Here is a 17,045-nt window from a genome sequence, read left to right on the forward strand (position 1 = left end):
GTTGATGTCTCCAAGGTACGAACCTTTAGAAGATCTTTCTCTCAGAGACCTCACTAAGAAATCCCTTTTTCTGGTTACTTTAGCAACGGCAAAGAGGGTTAGTGAAATACAGGCCATGGACAAGGAAGTGGGGTTTTCACAAGGTAATGCTGTTTGCTCGTTCACCTTGAATTTTCTGGCCAAAAACGAGTCTCCTTCCAACCCGTGGCCTCGGTCCTTTACCATTCAGAACCTCTCCGAAGTGGCTGGCCCTCAAGAATTGGAGGCTTCTTTGTGCCCCGTTAGAGCTATCAACACTTACTTAGCCAGAACGGCCAGCATCAGAGGACGTTCCTCTAACCTGTGGTGTTCAGTGAAAGATCCAACCAAACCTTTATCCAAGAATGCCCTGGCTTTCTTCGTCAAGGAACTCATTTTAGAGGCGCACAGGCACATCAACGAAGAGGACGCACGCCTAGTCAAGTCTCACATTCACGAAGTGCGCTCAATAGCAACTTCAGTGGCTTTCCGTCATAATAAGTCACTTTCGCAGATCACACAGAGCACCTTCTGGAGGTCGAAGTCGGTGTTTGCGTCTCACTACCTTAGGGAGGTCGAAGTTGCGTATCAGGACCTGTTTGCGTTAGGTCCCTTATCGATAGCTGGCTTGGTTTTAGGGGGAACACACTAGGGGGGGTAGGTTCTTTATCTTTCCTTCCCCCTGTGGTTTTATGGTTGCTGAGTTAATGGGAAGCTGGGGGTGCTCAGTTCACCTGGAGTACCCTCCATTCTAGTTGAGATGCTGAGGGTATAGGGAAGGGGGATGTATTTAACTGTTTTTAGGTTAGGCGGTGAGGCCCATTTTTCAGTCTGGTTGCTTTCCAATTGCTCAGGGCAAGAGCAAAGGAAAGTCACCCCTTGTCTTAGTCAGCGGTGTACTTCCCTGACTACTTGGGTTGTTATGGAGCAGAGTAGCTAGCAGTGCTTACGCCCAATGCCTCTGCACCTCCCTGCAAAAGCCCATTTACCAGGTAAGGTGACTCCTGCCCTTTTGTTGGTAGGGATCCTTAAGATACCCATGGTTAGAGTTTGTTCCTTTTCTTTTTTTTATGTGTAACCTTTCAATAACTGGTACCTCATCCCCTGCCCTTCCACCTTAAATGTGGAATCAGCTTTTACAGTGTTTTGGTAAGTCATTATAATGAAAATGACATTTTTATGATAAAATGATGTTTCATTATACTTACCAAAACACTGTAACGTAAACCTCCTCCTCCCGCAGGGGAGATGTTATCTCAGGTTTTCACTAATTGTGTATGCCGAGAATGAAACTGACCTGGGTTCATGGGTATGTCTCCTGCCACACCACCCCCACCGGCATCCGGTGGGGTTGGGTCTCCCGCCAATTATATCAGCGTTCCAAACAAAGTTTGAAAATTTATATCTCGGACGTGTCGATTTTAAAGAGATAAAAGCTTTTACAGTGTTTTGGTAAGTATAATGAAACATCATTTTATCATAAAAATGTCATATTTGAATGAACAAAATCTTTTAGATAAAGTCTTATTGTCATACCATGATTCATGTTTTAAATTTTTGCAATTATACAATACCGGGCTTCTTGAATGGCAGTAAGTGCTGAAATTTTTGGGAGAGATTGATAGAAGTTACATTTTAAAGAAACTGAAGCTGATTCTGTGTCAGACTGAAAGACAGACAGACAGACAGGAGTAATGTTGTATGAGTCTACAGCCAGTAGATGTTAATAATATATAAGGCAAAATTGGAATGAAATCTGAATATCACATTGTTGAACACCTTATATGATTATACAGAAATCCTGTAAAATTCAAAGAGCGAATTTGCTACACAGAGGAAATTGTAGATGGGCAAAGCGGGAAATGCCAGTGAAGGCCTTCAATTCCAAAAGAAATGGAAGATAATATAGCTGTACCAAGGTAAAATATCTCTGCATAGTAAAGTTGCTAAAGTAGTTTCACAATTTTCAGTTTCTGTTAGGTGATGCCAACCTGGCCAAAGGCCTGTGATCAGAAAATCTTTAGTATAAGTTGAAAAAATTATAAATGTAACTTTGGCATGTCTAACCACCACATTTCTAGGCCTGTATGTATCTAATGGAAGTATTCAGCACAAAGCAGGTGTGTTGCTTATGAAGCTTTTGATCAGTTAACTTATCCAACTAAACAAGTGACGCTGTCAACCAAATCCATATACTGTACTGTACTTTATTTCTAGAACTCATTCCTACCTTCCTTTGAAGTAGCCAAAGTTTCTCTGAAAGCTTTTTCATTTAAAAGTTCATACTTAACTTGAACCAGAAGAATTATCTTGCAGTCAGCAAGCCCATGCAAACATATAGGTTTCTCAACAAACATTCATCAATTTCAGTAATTTAAGCCTCTTGGTAGAGTGACTGACTGTCACTTAACCACTTCTTAGTATGGGAAGTGTCACTCATCTCCATTGGCTACTTTACTAGTTGAAGCAGTTAATATACAGATTATCTGCTATTAAGTATACAAAGTGAGGTAAGAGCCTAATTTGTTAAAAAATTATCTCAACTTTGGAATTTTCATGGTTTCATATTCAGTATGGAGCTTGTTTTTGCATCAAATGGCAATTGGTTACTTGTGATGCACTTGACAGATTTAATAGATACCCAGCATGGCTGGCTGATTAGTTTAGGAGTTCAGGTAAATTCAGAGAATACCCAGTCTCCCTTATTGTTGAAATTAAGATTCCAAACTACTGTAATCAGTAAGCAGTTGTTTAAGGGACTGTTGGTTCACATTTACCATAGACTTTCATAGGGTCACCCAAGATGTTTGCCGATAGTGAGTTCTAAAAGTTGTAGCAAGGTAAAGTTAAATTACTTGGACAGATAAGTAGGAAGAGACAAAAGGGATAAATTTAAGAGTAAGGACAGATAAGTAGGAAGAGACAAAAGGGATACATTTAAAAGTAAAAAGTCCAGCTTGGGTAAAGAGATCCTGCAAAATAGGTTTCCATCTAGTATGCTGCATATGTTATTTTATGACCATTATTCAAAGCTGTCAAGGTTTCTTTTAGTTGCTTGTGACGAGGAAGGGAGAAGATTAAAAAAAAGACAGTAACCACTTATTACTTAAAAGTGGAGGCCATCATGAATGCACAATCTTTTTAACAGTGTTGGTTTTCCGTGTGTGATCATCTGTTACCATGAGTTGCTTTCTCTCTTTACTAAATGTTATGTTGCTGTAGTCTTGCATCCTTCATGTTTTTCGTAGGATTATGTCAGGGGGTATACAGTGCAGCTTATAAAGGTAAATTTTGCTAGCTAATATGTTGACTGATTTAAGAAAATTAGGCTCTCCAGCCTACACTGGGACACTTTCAGCCATTCAGTGCTTAGGATAGTGAAAAGAGGGGGTAAGAGTGGACATGGAGCAAGATAAAAGCGATCTAGAAAATAAAGAAAATGAAGTACAAGGATCTAATTGTGAAGCTGGAAGAACCCCCCCAGTTGCACAAAGAAGTAATACTTAAAAGTACTGGACAGCAAGATTCTGGTAAGCATGTCACTTAGGCTAAAAAGTTTTTAAGTTTTCATTTTACCCATGTATAAATTTTAATCTTATGATTTTGTTACTGTAGTATAGTACAGGCAGTCCCCGGTTTATGACAGGGTTCCATTCCAACGCGTTGGTTTGCGTTTTAAGCTGAAAATCGTTGTAACCCGAAATATCGACAAAAATCATAAGAAAACTTACTTTTAACCCTTTGGGTGTCTTGAAAACGATGTAACCTGCATTTTTATTGAGTTTTTCATAAAAAAACATCTAAATTTTGACCATTCTGCTGTCTTGTAGCCATATTTCTTCCATCAGATCGGCGTCGTAACCCTAAAACATGCATTGTAACCCGGGAAATAGTCTTATATGAATATATTTGAAGAGCATTGTAAGCTCGGAACATCGTAAGCCGAGCCCGTTGTAACCCAGGGACTGCCTGTAGTTTACTTTTTGTTAATTTTATTGGGACACCTAAGATATAAGAAAATATACTTTCTAGACAGCTGCCTGTAAAATATTTTAGAAAATGATAAGTGTTTTTTTTTTTATTTATTAGTTTACTATTAGTGGAACTTACTTGCTGGGGAAAGTAAATATGGCATCGCCTGTGTAGATCAATGAGAGAACATTTTCAGATAAATTATTTTATTTTAACATCAAATATACTTGTACTATTTGATATTTACATAATTTAGATTTCCATATACAAGGTACATATGTATAATTTACACAACATTGCAATGAAATAACAGCACTTTTGTTTGTCTCTGACATAATTTCAGTGTAACTATAACATAAGCCAAAATTAAGATGAGCCTTGAAACTAGACTTTGGTCCTCATGTTTATATATAGAAAATGTAGTAGTGATTATTGGAAGAAAACTGATTTCACATTTTAATGGGAACTTTAGCCCACTACATTTACTGAAGGTATAAATACTGTACAATAGTATTGAAATTTTCCTGTCCAAAAGTTAATTCAAGACATTGTTAACAAGCTCTCAAGTCTTAATCCATATAATCACTTAATGGAATTTATGTAGACTAGACAAACATAACTATGGTGTGGGGAAAATATAAATATCAAATGGGATACTCAGCATACGATTCAGGAATATCTGTCCAATAATCACAATTGATATATAATAGTCCACTGAAATATTCATATACAGTATATACTTATGTCTTTACAAAAATTTACATTAATTTCCTCAAGTTTTAATGAGATCACCTCCAAAAGTGAAGTGCCATATATTCCTCTGAGAATTATATAAAATGAAATTATCACCAACTCCAGGGGAATCACATTATCACATCTTCAGTATGAAAATATAAAACATGTTTGCAATGATATAAGTCTTAAGATCTAAACCTGCTGACCTGTACCTCAGACTTTTCTCTTTATGGTAGACAACAGTGACACCCATCATGTCTCAATGAATTTGTAGTTAAATTTATGCAAAGAAAAATTGTTTGTTTTAACCAGTTCCCAGAAATTTGGGAATTTTACAATTACAGTACAGAAGTTTGTGCTCAATGTACATTTTTGCTATTAAGCTGATGTTATTGTATCTTTCCCAATCACTACCATCTGTTTCTCAAGTCTTCAATATTTTAATTTGATAAACTCTATTTGAAGATTTTTCATATTGTCTGACAATATATTATGTCATCTAAACAAACAACTGATATGAAAGCGCATGGTATACTATTTACTGCTTGTTTCAGGTTGTTACTTTGTTTCCTGTGAGTGACTACTGAATTATAATTTTTATATTTGCATGTAGAAATGTAAAAGTTTTACTGAAATATTTCAGTTTTGCTAGAGAAAATCTTCTCCGTAAAATGAATAATGGCCAGAAAAGAAGTAATTATGGTAAATGCTCTAGGTTAAAAATTTAGTACAGGTATTAGTTTTTTAAGTTTTATCAAATAGTAAAAATAAGAATTAAGAAAAAAACAGTAGCACATGGACTGTTGGGAATTTTTTTAAATCAACAAAGTAACTACACATATTCTAAATATGAAATTCCTTCTCTTGAAAAAAATGAAGTGTGCTCACCGACTGATTTTTGTAACTACAGTACTTATATATAGTACTATATTTGATATTTTAATAGTTTGGTTCATTAATGTTACTGGTGAACAAAACAAAAGATGACAGAATTTGATGGAGATTTTTCTTGTTTTTAATACTGCATATTTTAAATACAAAACAAAAACTATGCATATGATATAAATTTTTTCACTTTCACATTGAGATGTATAAAGCTTTGTTACTGGTACACATTGTCCTCGCAGTCTTGGCTCACAAACTGATGACAAAGACAGATACTCTTAAGTATACTTTTATAAAGTATAAAGATAACATGCTAAAAGTGATCAACTAGCAAATTAAGTTACACTTGAACAAGCAGTTTTTGCAAACTCTTCAGTAATTAAATGGATAAAGACTACAAATGGACCCAAGGTTAATAACAGTGAAAAAAATAAACAGTGAAGAAAATAAACCTATTATACCCACTGTCCAAAATAGGTTTTCTTGAGACATACATGTATCTTCAAAATTTTTAACATTTATTATAATAATTGTATGTTGGGAAGATTTATAAAAAAAGTACATGTTCACCATAACCAGCTGTAGTACCTGAATCATTTGCCCTTCACTTTTTTCTCAAATGTACTTATGAAATTTTGCTTGGTTAGTATTTTCTTTGCTTGCAGTGTCTGATTCCTTTGTTTTTTTTTTTATGTAAGTTGTTTAATAAATGTGTTAGGTTATTTTCATGCTATAGAATGTTCTTTATATAAAAACTGTTTTTAAATTTTTCATTATTCAAATTTAAAATAGACTTTATTATTTTTGAGTAGTTTTGAAAATTATATACAGTACTCTTATCTTGGTCTTAGAATGAAAGAACAAACTCGCTGGTAATTAATTGCTCAAGGACACTGCCAAATATTTAAATTTAAAATTTTCATCACAAAAATATAAAACTTAGTCTCTCATCTTGTAAAGGACTAGAGACTAATTCTCATTCTCTTGAGATCAGCATAATTTGGGGTACAAGAAGAACTATTACCAAGTATTTGATGAACAAATATTAAATATGAAATGAAGGTTTGTCTCAGTAATACAGTATTTGTTCTTACTGTACTACAAAGTGTGACATTCCTGTAAGTAATTGTACCCATATAGTAGTTTGTTTTCTTTGGGAATCCTGCTTCTATTCATTAAGTATTCTTTTACATGAATAGCTACACCAAAAATAGTAAACAGAAAAAAAGTGGCAGTAAATAAGATAAATTATATTTATGAAAGCTAATCATTAATTTTTGGAAATTCTGGGAATGTTACCAATGAACACATTAAAATTTTCAAAAGTTTTACAAATCACAGAGCTCTTATTTATTAATAATGGTTTATGTAATTGCCAATAAATTGCATAGATTTAGAGATAATGACAGCAAGATAAGAAATTATTATGTTAATGATTGTTATATTTTTCTGGTCTGAAGTGCTGCATTTCCCTTTAGCATCTGTCATGTCTGTGATTTTTAGCTTCACTGAAGTTTTGTTAATTTTGTTTTACAGCTCAACAAAATTTTACTAAAAGGAATAGAATATTTAAAGAAATTTTTAAATAAGCTGAATTTGCATTAATTTCCAGAATATGGTTACAGTGTGCAATAACAATGGTTTTTAAACACAGACAGGAAAATATTGTAATTTTTTCATCCCATAAATATAAACTGTTTGTGCTGGTAATTTATGCTATGGGCAGTAATGCAAAATTTACATATACCATTACTTACAATTTGTTAGTTCATTGTAAATCCTGGCTAGACCTTTTCAATTAAACTTAAGCATTAAGTGACATGTACTGTATATTTATCACTTCCCATGTTATCTGAAATAGAAACTGGTTATTTCAACCACTTCTTGTATGAAATGATATTACTGATCACAATACTAAAGTCTCAGATGGGATCACATGGAATTGTTGTGAATAAACATTTTCATTCTAAGTATAGGGAGTACTGTAGTGGTAACATTGGGAAAAAAAACCTAACCAATGTTACCATTAATATTTTTCCAGTATCCAAATTTCACATATTTTTAGATACAAATATTGTGTTTTAATACTTTACAGAATACATTGTCTCAAATACTGGATAGATTTTGAATTCTCTGTCTTGCACAGTGATCATCAGAACTTTGTAAGATGCTGTAATTTTTTGTGCATTAAATATGTTGAAAGTTACTAACCACCATTACTGAAATAGTACATTTAATTTGATGTTAACAGTTCAATGGTAATTTCACATTTTAGTTAGAAGAAAAATTTGACCATTATTATAAAGAAATTGCCCCTGTGCCACACTTTTTTGGCAGATTGATGTCCAGGAATTCATATACATTTACTGAAGGCCCTGTATCATTGCTAAGTTTTTCTAATACAGTATTGAAGACTTCCTGAATTTTGTCAGTGCCACTTTTTTCTAATGGAGAAGAAATTTTAAATTTTCAAGGGATTTAAATTTTAGGTAGCTTACCTAAGTTACAAAATATTGATAAAAAATACCTCAGTAGATTTCAATACAGTATGTTAATTTTTAATAGAGCAAGCAAACTTAAATACTGCATTGTTACCAACTTAATTTCATTAAAATATGTATCAGGCAAAAATTACCATGCATAATTAATTGCAAAACTAAATACAATATTAAACCCCAATAATTGAACCAGTCACAGACATCTGAGGTTCTTGAAGCAGGACCAGCAGGGTTAAAAGTAAGATAGGGCAAACATATGGTGTAAATGTAAGGAAAACATTTGCAGTTGAAAAACAAATTGCACCGAACATCTATCATATTTAACTAATAGTCTATAATAACACCTTTGTATCTAGATACAGCACTAATTTGAATTTGTTCAAGGCTAAGAATAAAGACTGATCTAGAGATAATAGACACTTTCTTTTTATTTAAATAAATAAGTTAAACAGATTAGAATGGCAATGTTTTATGTAGTGGAATGTACAGTGAATCAGAATTTTACAAGTATGCAGAGTGTCTTGAATTGCTCTGCTCCAGGGCAGCTAGCACATCATGTCTGAGTCGTACGTACAGTTTACCTCTTATCCATGGATTTTGTAACTGAAGTGGCCTGAAATCATCTCTCAAACACCTTTCTCGTATACCAATCACAGCCACTAAAACAAAGTCTCTTAACCTATCATTTCCATAAGTTGGACCACCTTTGCCTTTTAAAACAACAGCCATATTCAGCTGTTTTACCACTAAGTCTATCACTTCTCTAGCTGTTGTTCTAGGTGTTATCTGGAGTTTTACTGAGGTACCAGAGGCCAACCCTGTCTCATATGCTGCATAAACTTGAATAATTGCAGGTTCTTCACTACGCACAGCTCCCTCTAGTAACTCTTCACCTTCTGTGCTCCGCGCTTCACTTGTTTCACTTCGACCACTCATTAAACTTAAAGTGTCATTTTCATTTTCATTGGATGATAATGACCTTAAACTTGCATTCATACTAGAAAAAGAAGCTTCAGAGTCATGACTAAGACTACTTCCTGCCCTTTGAATATCAACATTCAAATTACTACCACTATAACGCTGGTGAAGGTCAAAACAACTACTTGTAGGGGATTTACTACTAGCAATGGTCTCTTCATATTCAACGTCTGTGTGTTTTGTTTTATTCGCTTGTTCTACGGACTCTAAGGACGACGAGCTCTGGTTTATTCTTGGGTCACTATTACAACACTTGGACTTCAAGCACCCCTCGTGAGTATCAAAAAATGCTGGTGCACTGGCCTTTCTAGGGGGATACTCTGTATCTACACAACGCTGCAAGTGATTTTCACTTCTAGAAGTAGGAAGGTCCCGACTGTACATCTTTCTTTCCCCACTGTAATCCATTTTTTCTGTTGTCCATGTCAGTAGTGGAACATTTTCATTTTGTTCTTCACCACTTAACAAACATTCATTTAGGGAATTATATGATTTACCACAACTCTGAGCATAGCCACTGCCACTTAGTAAACACTCTGCAGTTTTCGATTTATGGAATCTGGGTTCACACTTGACAGCAGCTCTAATGTTTTCAGAAGTTTTGGACTTCAACATTCTTGGCATCTCCGACTTCTTAGCAGTATAACTCACATCATCCTTCCTTAACCTTTTACTATCTGCACCATGTTGGAGGGACTCACTAGAACTATGAGTGTCATGTGATGATGAAGAAGAAGTCACAGGTATGTGAGAAGGAGAATGTTGTACAGGCTGCTGAAGAGTAATGGATGGTAGTGGACAAGTTAACAAAGTTGCTAGTATGGCACCAGATGCTGCTTTATCACGAGCATATGTAATTGCATCCATAACCCACCGAAGCCCACGCCAAATGACATCTAGTTGCTCTTGAAAACTCTGGAGCTGCCAAAGGCGATCACGTGTATAACTTATCTCCTCTTGGCTGAAGGCCTCTCTACTTGCATGTTGAGCCATTAATGTATCCATTTCCAATATGTAAGAGAGGCGTGCATACCTTCCAATTAATTCTCTTTGGTAAGTGCCCATATGTATCATTTCAAATACTTGGAGAGGCATAGTTGTTAGTGAGGGTTGAGTTAAAAGAGCATCTTCCTGACCTGGTGCAGAACATACAGCATCAACAGGAGGCATAACAAGAAGAAAAGCTACATCTGGACTTAATTCTAAAACCTCCTTGCAATACAGCCTGTGCTGTAGCTTTGCTTTTTCCTCCACTTCAAGCTGATTTAGTAGCTGATGAGCTGCTTGTCCCACTTGAGAATGCCATACAATTTGAGCAGGGGAAGGGGCATGTGGGAGAGAGGCAATCTCTCTCTCTATTTCCTCAGCATCCACTTCACAGCCACTGTGCCAACGATCACCAGTGGCAGATTCCAAGCTCTGCAGCCATTCCCATTCCTCTCTGAAATATATTTTGAAGTTAGTTTTCATATATATATTTTACCTATTGAGAGTTATACCTACCAACTTTTATTAAAAAATTAGGATTCCAGTCATGAACAAGTAGCCTTTAATTTGATTTTTTTAACCATGATTAAATTTAGTTTATACAGTATGTCCTCAACTTATGGCGCCACCGACTTACGGCGATTTGATCTTACGGCGCCTTTTCAGTGTTTTATAGTGCTGTTGATGGTGCTAACAGCAGGAATAGGCATCAAATTAACGGGTTACAGCGCTGTAACTTGATGCAAGATCAAGTTACGGCGCCATTCAAGCGCTGATAACGTAGAACAATTGGAACAGATCCCTCACCATAAGTCAAGATTAGTACATAGCACTTACAATTGTGAGCAGAAATTTTTACACTACTGTATTGAGTCACAACCCACATGAAAATCATCTTATGCATTGTGCACAAAACCAAAACTGCTTATAACATCTTTGAAATCTGGAACATGCTCTGTGCAAATGTTGTGAATATGAATATAAACAGGGAGGAAGCCAACAAATTAATCTTGCGTGTAAATTCACATAATAAATTGTATCACCTTTATGAAGTGGAGTCCACACACAAACCAAATTGAAACAATCTTTTTGTGTTAATTTATATAATTAATTGTATCAGCTCTACAAAGCCAAACCCATACATAAAAAAATTGGTATATCATGTCAGTTTTTCATTTATCTGGAAGGTATATTTGCTGGTAAAAAGCCTGAGATGGGTACTGCTGCCAGAAAAAAATTTTATCTTGCAAGAAAAAATATTAAAAAATTTTCTCTTGAAAGAGAAAGGTGAAATGATTTAGTTAATATGGAGGAAGGCAGGTAATTCCACCTTTCGGATGTCGTGGAATGAAAAATGATCAAAACCAGTCGACCTGAAATTAGTAACTTCTATAGTACAGTATCTGAAGGATCTTAAAAAGCAACAAGTATGAGACATTGTAAAACATTCTTATGACATCTGCACAAAATCACAAATTTTCAGGATTAAGCCATATTATGTGTCATTATTTTCACAAGCAGCATCATGCCATAGATGCCAAACAATGCTGTTCTAGCATCATGAAGCTGAACAGTCTCAGACACCATCCTTACCAGCATTAATAATCTTTCTTTTGTCTTGAATAGTGAATTCATCTCTCTGTCTCATTTTGCTTTTGAATTACTTTTGCAGAAATTTTTCAGTTTTCTTGCCTACTCATGATGGGATTTCTATTTAGGTTTGTTTTTCTTGATAATGTACTTGCCAAATTCATAAACTCTAATTGCTTGACTGGCCAATAAAGTGGTCACAAGACCTGGAATTTTTTGCTTAGTCCTCTTTGTAACAGCAGCATCATTTCCATAATAAGGCTTAGCTAAGGAGAATGAAAACTGTCTTTACACCAATTCCTCTATGCAGGATGGTTCCACTTACAGCCTTGATTAGTATTTTTGTGTTCCTAGAGAAATACAGACCATTGCTTTTTACAATAAAAGATATCCTTCAGCACAAGCTGGGATGGTCGTAGAACTTGATACCAAAGTAGTTAATTGATAGTAAAGGGGAGTGAGCTGGGCAATACCAGTGACTCACCTACCAACACAAGCCATTTTTTCTTCAAGTGTCATACAATGCAGGTTCGGGGTGAAGGGTATCTCCCGTTATAAAAGGCTGTGGTTTATATACTTAGGAAATATAGACTGTGCTTTTAAAATCTGTTTTGTATTATTATTATTATAAAGTACTGTACATCAATTCTTATTCTACTCCCAAAATTAATGAGTTAAAGCTGTTACTGTATTGCCTGCCATTCAGCTTTCAAGTGAACACTTTCACTTTAGTTGCTCTTTCCAGGCAAACAGTTTTTATTCCCTCATAAATACTCCTTACCATTCTTTAAATATTTACATGTAATTGGTTAATTAAATAAGTAAAATAATTTATAATCTCTTATTTCTTTCACAACATACAACAGTTTGTTGGATATTGAAATAAAGATTCAGTCATATTTGGGGCCAAAAATAAATAAATACTGTACAGTCATGAGTGTGAGATCTCTGTCCAAGGCTGGTGACAGAGGTTCAAAGGGAACTTGGTAAGGCTTCAGAGAAAGAGTGAGGCATCCAACTCTTGGGCCGAAAGTTCCCAAGCAGGACAAGACTGTTCAAAACTTCTCATTAGCATGGATATTTCCATGAAGTAGAGAGATCCATTCCCTTCAGTTTGAATATGTGCAACAAGACTGCATTGTAGCCCTTCACTGCCAAAACTTGGATGAGCTTATGTCAATGAAGGTAGAATACTGTGTGACACACAAAGAAAATGGCCAAACTTCCTTGGGATGTGTTTGCAGAGGAACAACAGACATACCCAGATACCTCTCTTGCAAAGTATGCTGGATAACCTCCACACATGAAAGTGAAGGTAGTAAACTGCCTGTTGGTACCTGAGAATGTCTGGCTGACACAGGAAGGTTGATGTCTCAGCCAGGTCATCATCAGATTGCAGTACCACTCACCTTGCAGCCAATGAGGCACCACAAATTTTCTGAGAGGGGGGGGGGTGATGAATACTCTTGTTCAGTACCCTGTAGAAAAGGCTAAAAGGAGGAAAAAGCATGTACATTCAGGATGTCCCATGGATGTTGGAAGGCATCCTCCATCATTGCCCAAGGGTCTGGGACTGAAAAATTGAAGACTGGGAGATTTATGTTCAACCTGATCACAAGCAGATCAAGCATGAGAGAGCCACTTAACTCAAACGGTCTTTCTGCTACTCAAGGGTTGACTACTCCATACCTACCACCTGACCCTGATGACTCATTTGATCTGCCAGGAATGTATCTGGCTGATAACTAGACGACCTGGTGAACTACCCACTTGAGCATCTGCAAAGCCAACTGGCACAGGGTCCAAAACACCATCTCCCCTTTGTTGATGGGCCACTACAGTGGTGGTGTTGCTCAACAACACTACTGAGTGTCCTTATCAACTGCTCCTGAAATGCTTGCAGTGCTAGCCATTCTACTTATATTTCCAGAGCACTGATGTGCAAATGAAGTGTGTCCTTTGCCCTTCAATGCATCTGATAAGTAAAGAATCTCTGGAGGAGGGAAGATTAATGAAGCTCCCAATAAGAGATTCCTGTCATCCATTCACCATATTAGACCCTCCTTAATATGTCAACTCAAGTGAACGAGTTGAGGATTTTAATGAGTGGCCAATGGAGTTTCAGTTACCAGTGAAGTGTGTAGCAGGCTTTACCCATGAGAGACAAGCTCCTCCAAGGATGACACATGACCAAGACCCTCCTGCCAAACCTAAGCTGTGTGTTCCTACCAGGCCAGGAACTTCACCGTAACCTATTTGAGCTTGCTCACTAAAGAGGTTTCTCGAAATAATGATTTAAATTATGAAACGTATCTTCCCCTGTAGTAAAGGTAAGCAGTTCTTTGCAACAAAGATACTGATTTACTAGTCCAATGGGAAGGCTCTCACCACTGCTGAATCTATGAGCATTTCCAGATACTGTACCTTACCTGCCGCTTGGGTATGAGATCCAACTTCTCCCAATTGACCACAATCCCCAGCTCGTGGCAAAAGATGAGAGGCTATGTCTGCTACAGACTACAGACAAAACAGGTACATTTCCAAATAAGTATCAGGAAGCACATCCTTCAAATCTATTAAAAACATGAACCACTTTATGTGCTGTATCCTCTTGAAATGTGTCTAACATATACTGTACTTTGCTCGATGGGAAGAGATCAGTCACCAGTCTCCTATCCCCAGTTGCCTTCTCCACAAGAAAGAGAGTGTAAAAACCTGGAGACTGGCATTCAACAACTTTCATGGTGCCTTTCTCTTCCACAGCTTCGACCTCTGCTGACAGTGCCGGACACTTCTTTGAATCTGAAGGGTATGGTTGGAACAGCATTGGGGCTTGCAAGAGGGGAGGACAACAGTCCTTGAACGGAATCCTGTATCCATCCTAAAGGACCAATACTACCAAAGGTTCCACTCCCTGTTACTGCCATCCTGAATGATCCCCATCTTCCTTTCCCTTCCTTTCCTTCCTAGCCACAGCTAGGCCTGAAAAGACTCCTCATCTTTTTTCAAGGGAGAAGATTAGGTTCCTTGTCTGGGTTTCAGAAGAATAGGCTTCTTTGTGATCCCAGACTTAAAAGTGTTCACTGCATCTGAACCAGGTTTGAAAGGCACCCCACAGTTGATCAGAGTATCTCAGGTATCCAATCTTCTCAACTCAACCACTGCCTCTATGCTACTTTTGGAGCTGTTCCTCAGTGAAAGGCTACTCTCATGAGAAACCTACCAGAAGAAGAGAGAGGCAACCATTTCTGTTGTAAGATTTTCCCAAAGTTTGGCAGTGTCCTTTCAGGAAAGCCTTACAGAAAAGACTGTCAGCAGGTGAGAAACTCCTTGAAACTATTAACACATGTAAGAGTGCAATAATCTAGAAATGCTGCTCTGACTTGACCTGCAAGGGTTCAGGAAGAGTGGGATCATCAAGGCCCATCAGATCCCCTGACGAATGAGCTACATCCCTTTTAGGCAAAAGCGACAATGCCCAAGCTTTTTGCTCTCTTACTTGCCCTCTATCTCATGATGAACATGATGAGCTTCTCACTGAAGAAACTACACAAGATCTAGCAAAGTTGCTCTCTAAATGATGTTTGGCTCTAGACTCTGCCTACCACTACCCTTATACTCGGCAGCCCCCAGGCTAGTAGACAGTACAGGAGGGCGAGCACATGCACTGCAATTCCCATGCATCTCCTACCCATATGGCAGACTACACACACAAGAGGTGGAAGAGATCAACAAAGACTTCTTCCTCAAGTGAGTGCTCAATATGTACAAGATGGTGCCAACTCTCCCTTATGCACCCCCAACCACACACACAGTATGAACTGGTTGCACATACCACTTTAAGTGTGTCCTAGGAGGTACAAAAGGGGTTGTCCTGAACAACCACATGCACCAAATTCTGACTAATCCAGGTGTAAGTCTGTGAGCGCAAAAACTCATGTTTGGATGAGGCAGGGGCAGAGCTCTCATCTAAGCAGCACATATCTTCCCTGAGGCAGAAAGATCACTCACCAATGACTGTGAGCCCTTGCTTATCCTTGAGAAGGTAGGGTGCACATGTGTCTCCACCTGCACTTGTGCAAGACATCAGATTTCCCTTTACTCTTCTTCTTGGTACATGTGGAAGAGAGATCAGGGACAAGGAGGAAGATGATGACAAAGAAGAACACCAAGAGGGTCTTCCCTTACCTCTTCTGAGTTTTGCCAGTTTTCAACACTGAAGGGAAGGTAGAGGCCAGAGCTGAAGATGAAGTACTAAACAGAGGATGTATCATTGGCTGGACAACTACTAGAGGAGAATCTCCTTCTTTATCAGTAGTCAAGGAAGCTGGGCAGCCACAGACACAGCAGCAGCAGACACTCCAGGAGAAGAAAGTACAAAACAAAGCTGCTGCTCCTCCTCCTCCTCCTCCTCTGCCAGCTTGTCCAGAAACACTGTGAAAGATACTACCAGAGTAAAGTGTAGGTCAGAATTTTGCAGGTACTCCAGGGCATCATCTTCTCTTAGCGCTGGGAACATCAAAATCAGATGAACTGGAGGGTAAGACAGCTGTTCATGGTGCACAGCTACATTATTCTCGGGAAGTGGGCATGGCCAAACTACTTCTCTGCCCAAGTGCTATCTCTATGATAGGTAGCACTGCTAGCAAGCAAGAGGGAGAAAGAAAAAACCAGAAGGATTTGCAGGGTGTCACTGGGGATATTCCCCCATCTTCTCCGACTGCAGGAAAGACCAACCAACACACTCCTTACAGGGAAAAGCAGGAGTACAAGCCTTTCCCCCCATAGATGGCACAATACTGTTACAGGAAACATAAAAGTTCACAAGGATGCCCGAGCCCCTTGCCATGGCAAAGGTCATGACTTCTCTCTACTTTTGTACAAAAAACAAGAACAAAGCAAGCAAAATAATTAACAAATAGCAAAGTTAAATAGCAAACTACCCAAATTCAACAACCAAGCAATGGGAAGAGAGCGAATACAGCACCTCTAATGTTCTCAGTTGCCAAAGAAAAAGTGTGGTGACTTTGGTGAATGAGGGGTATTCCCTCACTCCCCCCAAAACTCCACCAGTGAACGACCTTGTTATCAGGTTCAATGGCCGCTCCAGCTCATGCTGAAGGATACTCCTGTATAAAAGGCAATAGACTATATTTTTAAAGGAACACACACTTTTAAAATTATAGCTTCACAACAGGAATTTACATAATTCATTTGATTATAGTTGTACTTTGGTTTTATATTTTAAAAACTTTTTGGTATTCTAAAAATAGAGGTAAGCAAATCTTATTAAGATTTGTAGCTGGAGTATTAGTAGGAAAATTTAATTACACATGAAAGGAATGATGTAGTATCAAGAGGCTGGAAAAAAAGACTGATATT

At 37.4% G+C, this 17,045-nt stretch overlaps 1 protein-coding gene across 17 annotated transcripts in view; it reads right to left on the reverse strand.

Annotated features, from left to right (window-relative positions):
* Positions 1–4,179: 4,179 nt before the first annotated feature.
* The window catches only part of wake (wide awake), a 1,231,097-nt gene continuing 1,218,231 nt past the window's right edge, over positions 4,180–17,045 (reverse strand). For all 17 annotated transcript variants that reach the window (XM_067110041.1, XM_067110037.1, XM_067110036.1 and 14 more), the window contains one exon: positions 4,180–10,527. In XM_067110041.1, the coding sequence (XP_066966142.1) occupies positions 8,610–10,527 (1,918 nt within the window). In that variant the 3' untranslated portion in view covers positions 4,180–8,609. The remainder of the gene's footprint in view (positions 10,528–17,045) is intronic.

The sequence above is a fragment of the Macrobrachium rosenbergii genome, chromosome 10 (genome assembly GCF_040412425.1).
Source record: "Macrobrachium rosenbergii isolate ZJJX-2024 chromosome 10, ASM4041242v1, whole genome shotgun sequence".
Lineage (NCBI taxonomy): Eukaryota > Metazoa > Arthropoda > Malacostraca > Decapoda > Palaemonidae > Macrobrachium > Macrobrachium rosenbergii.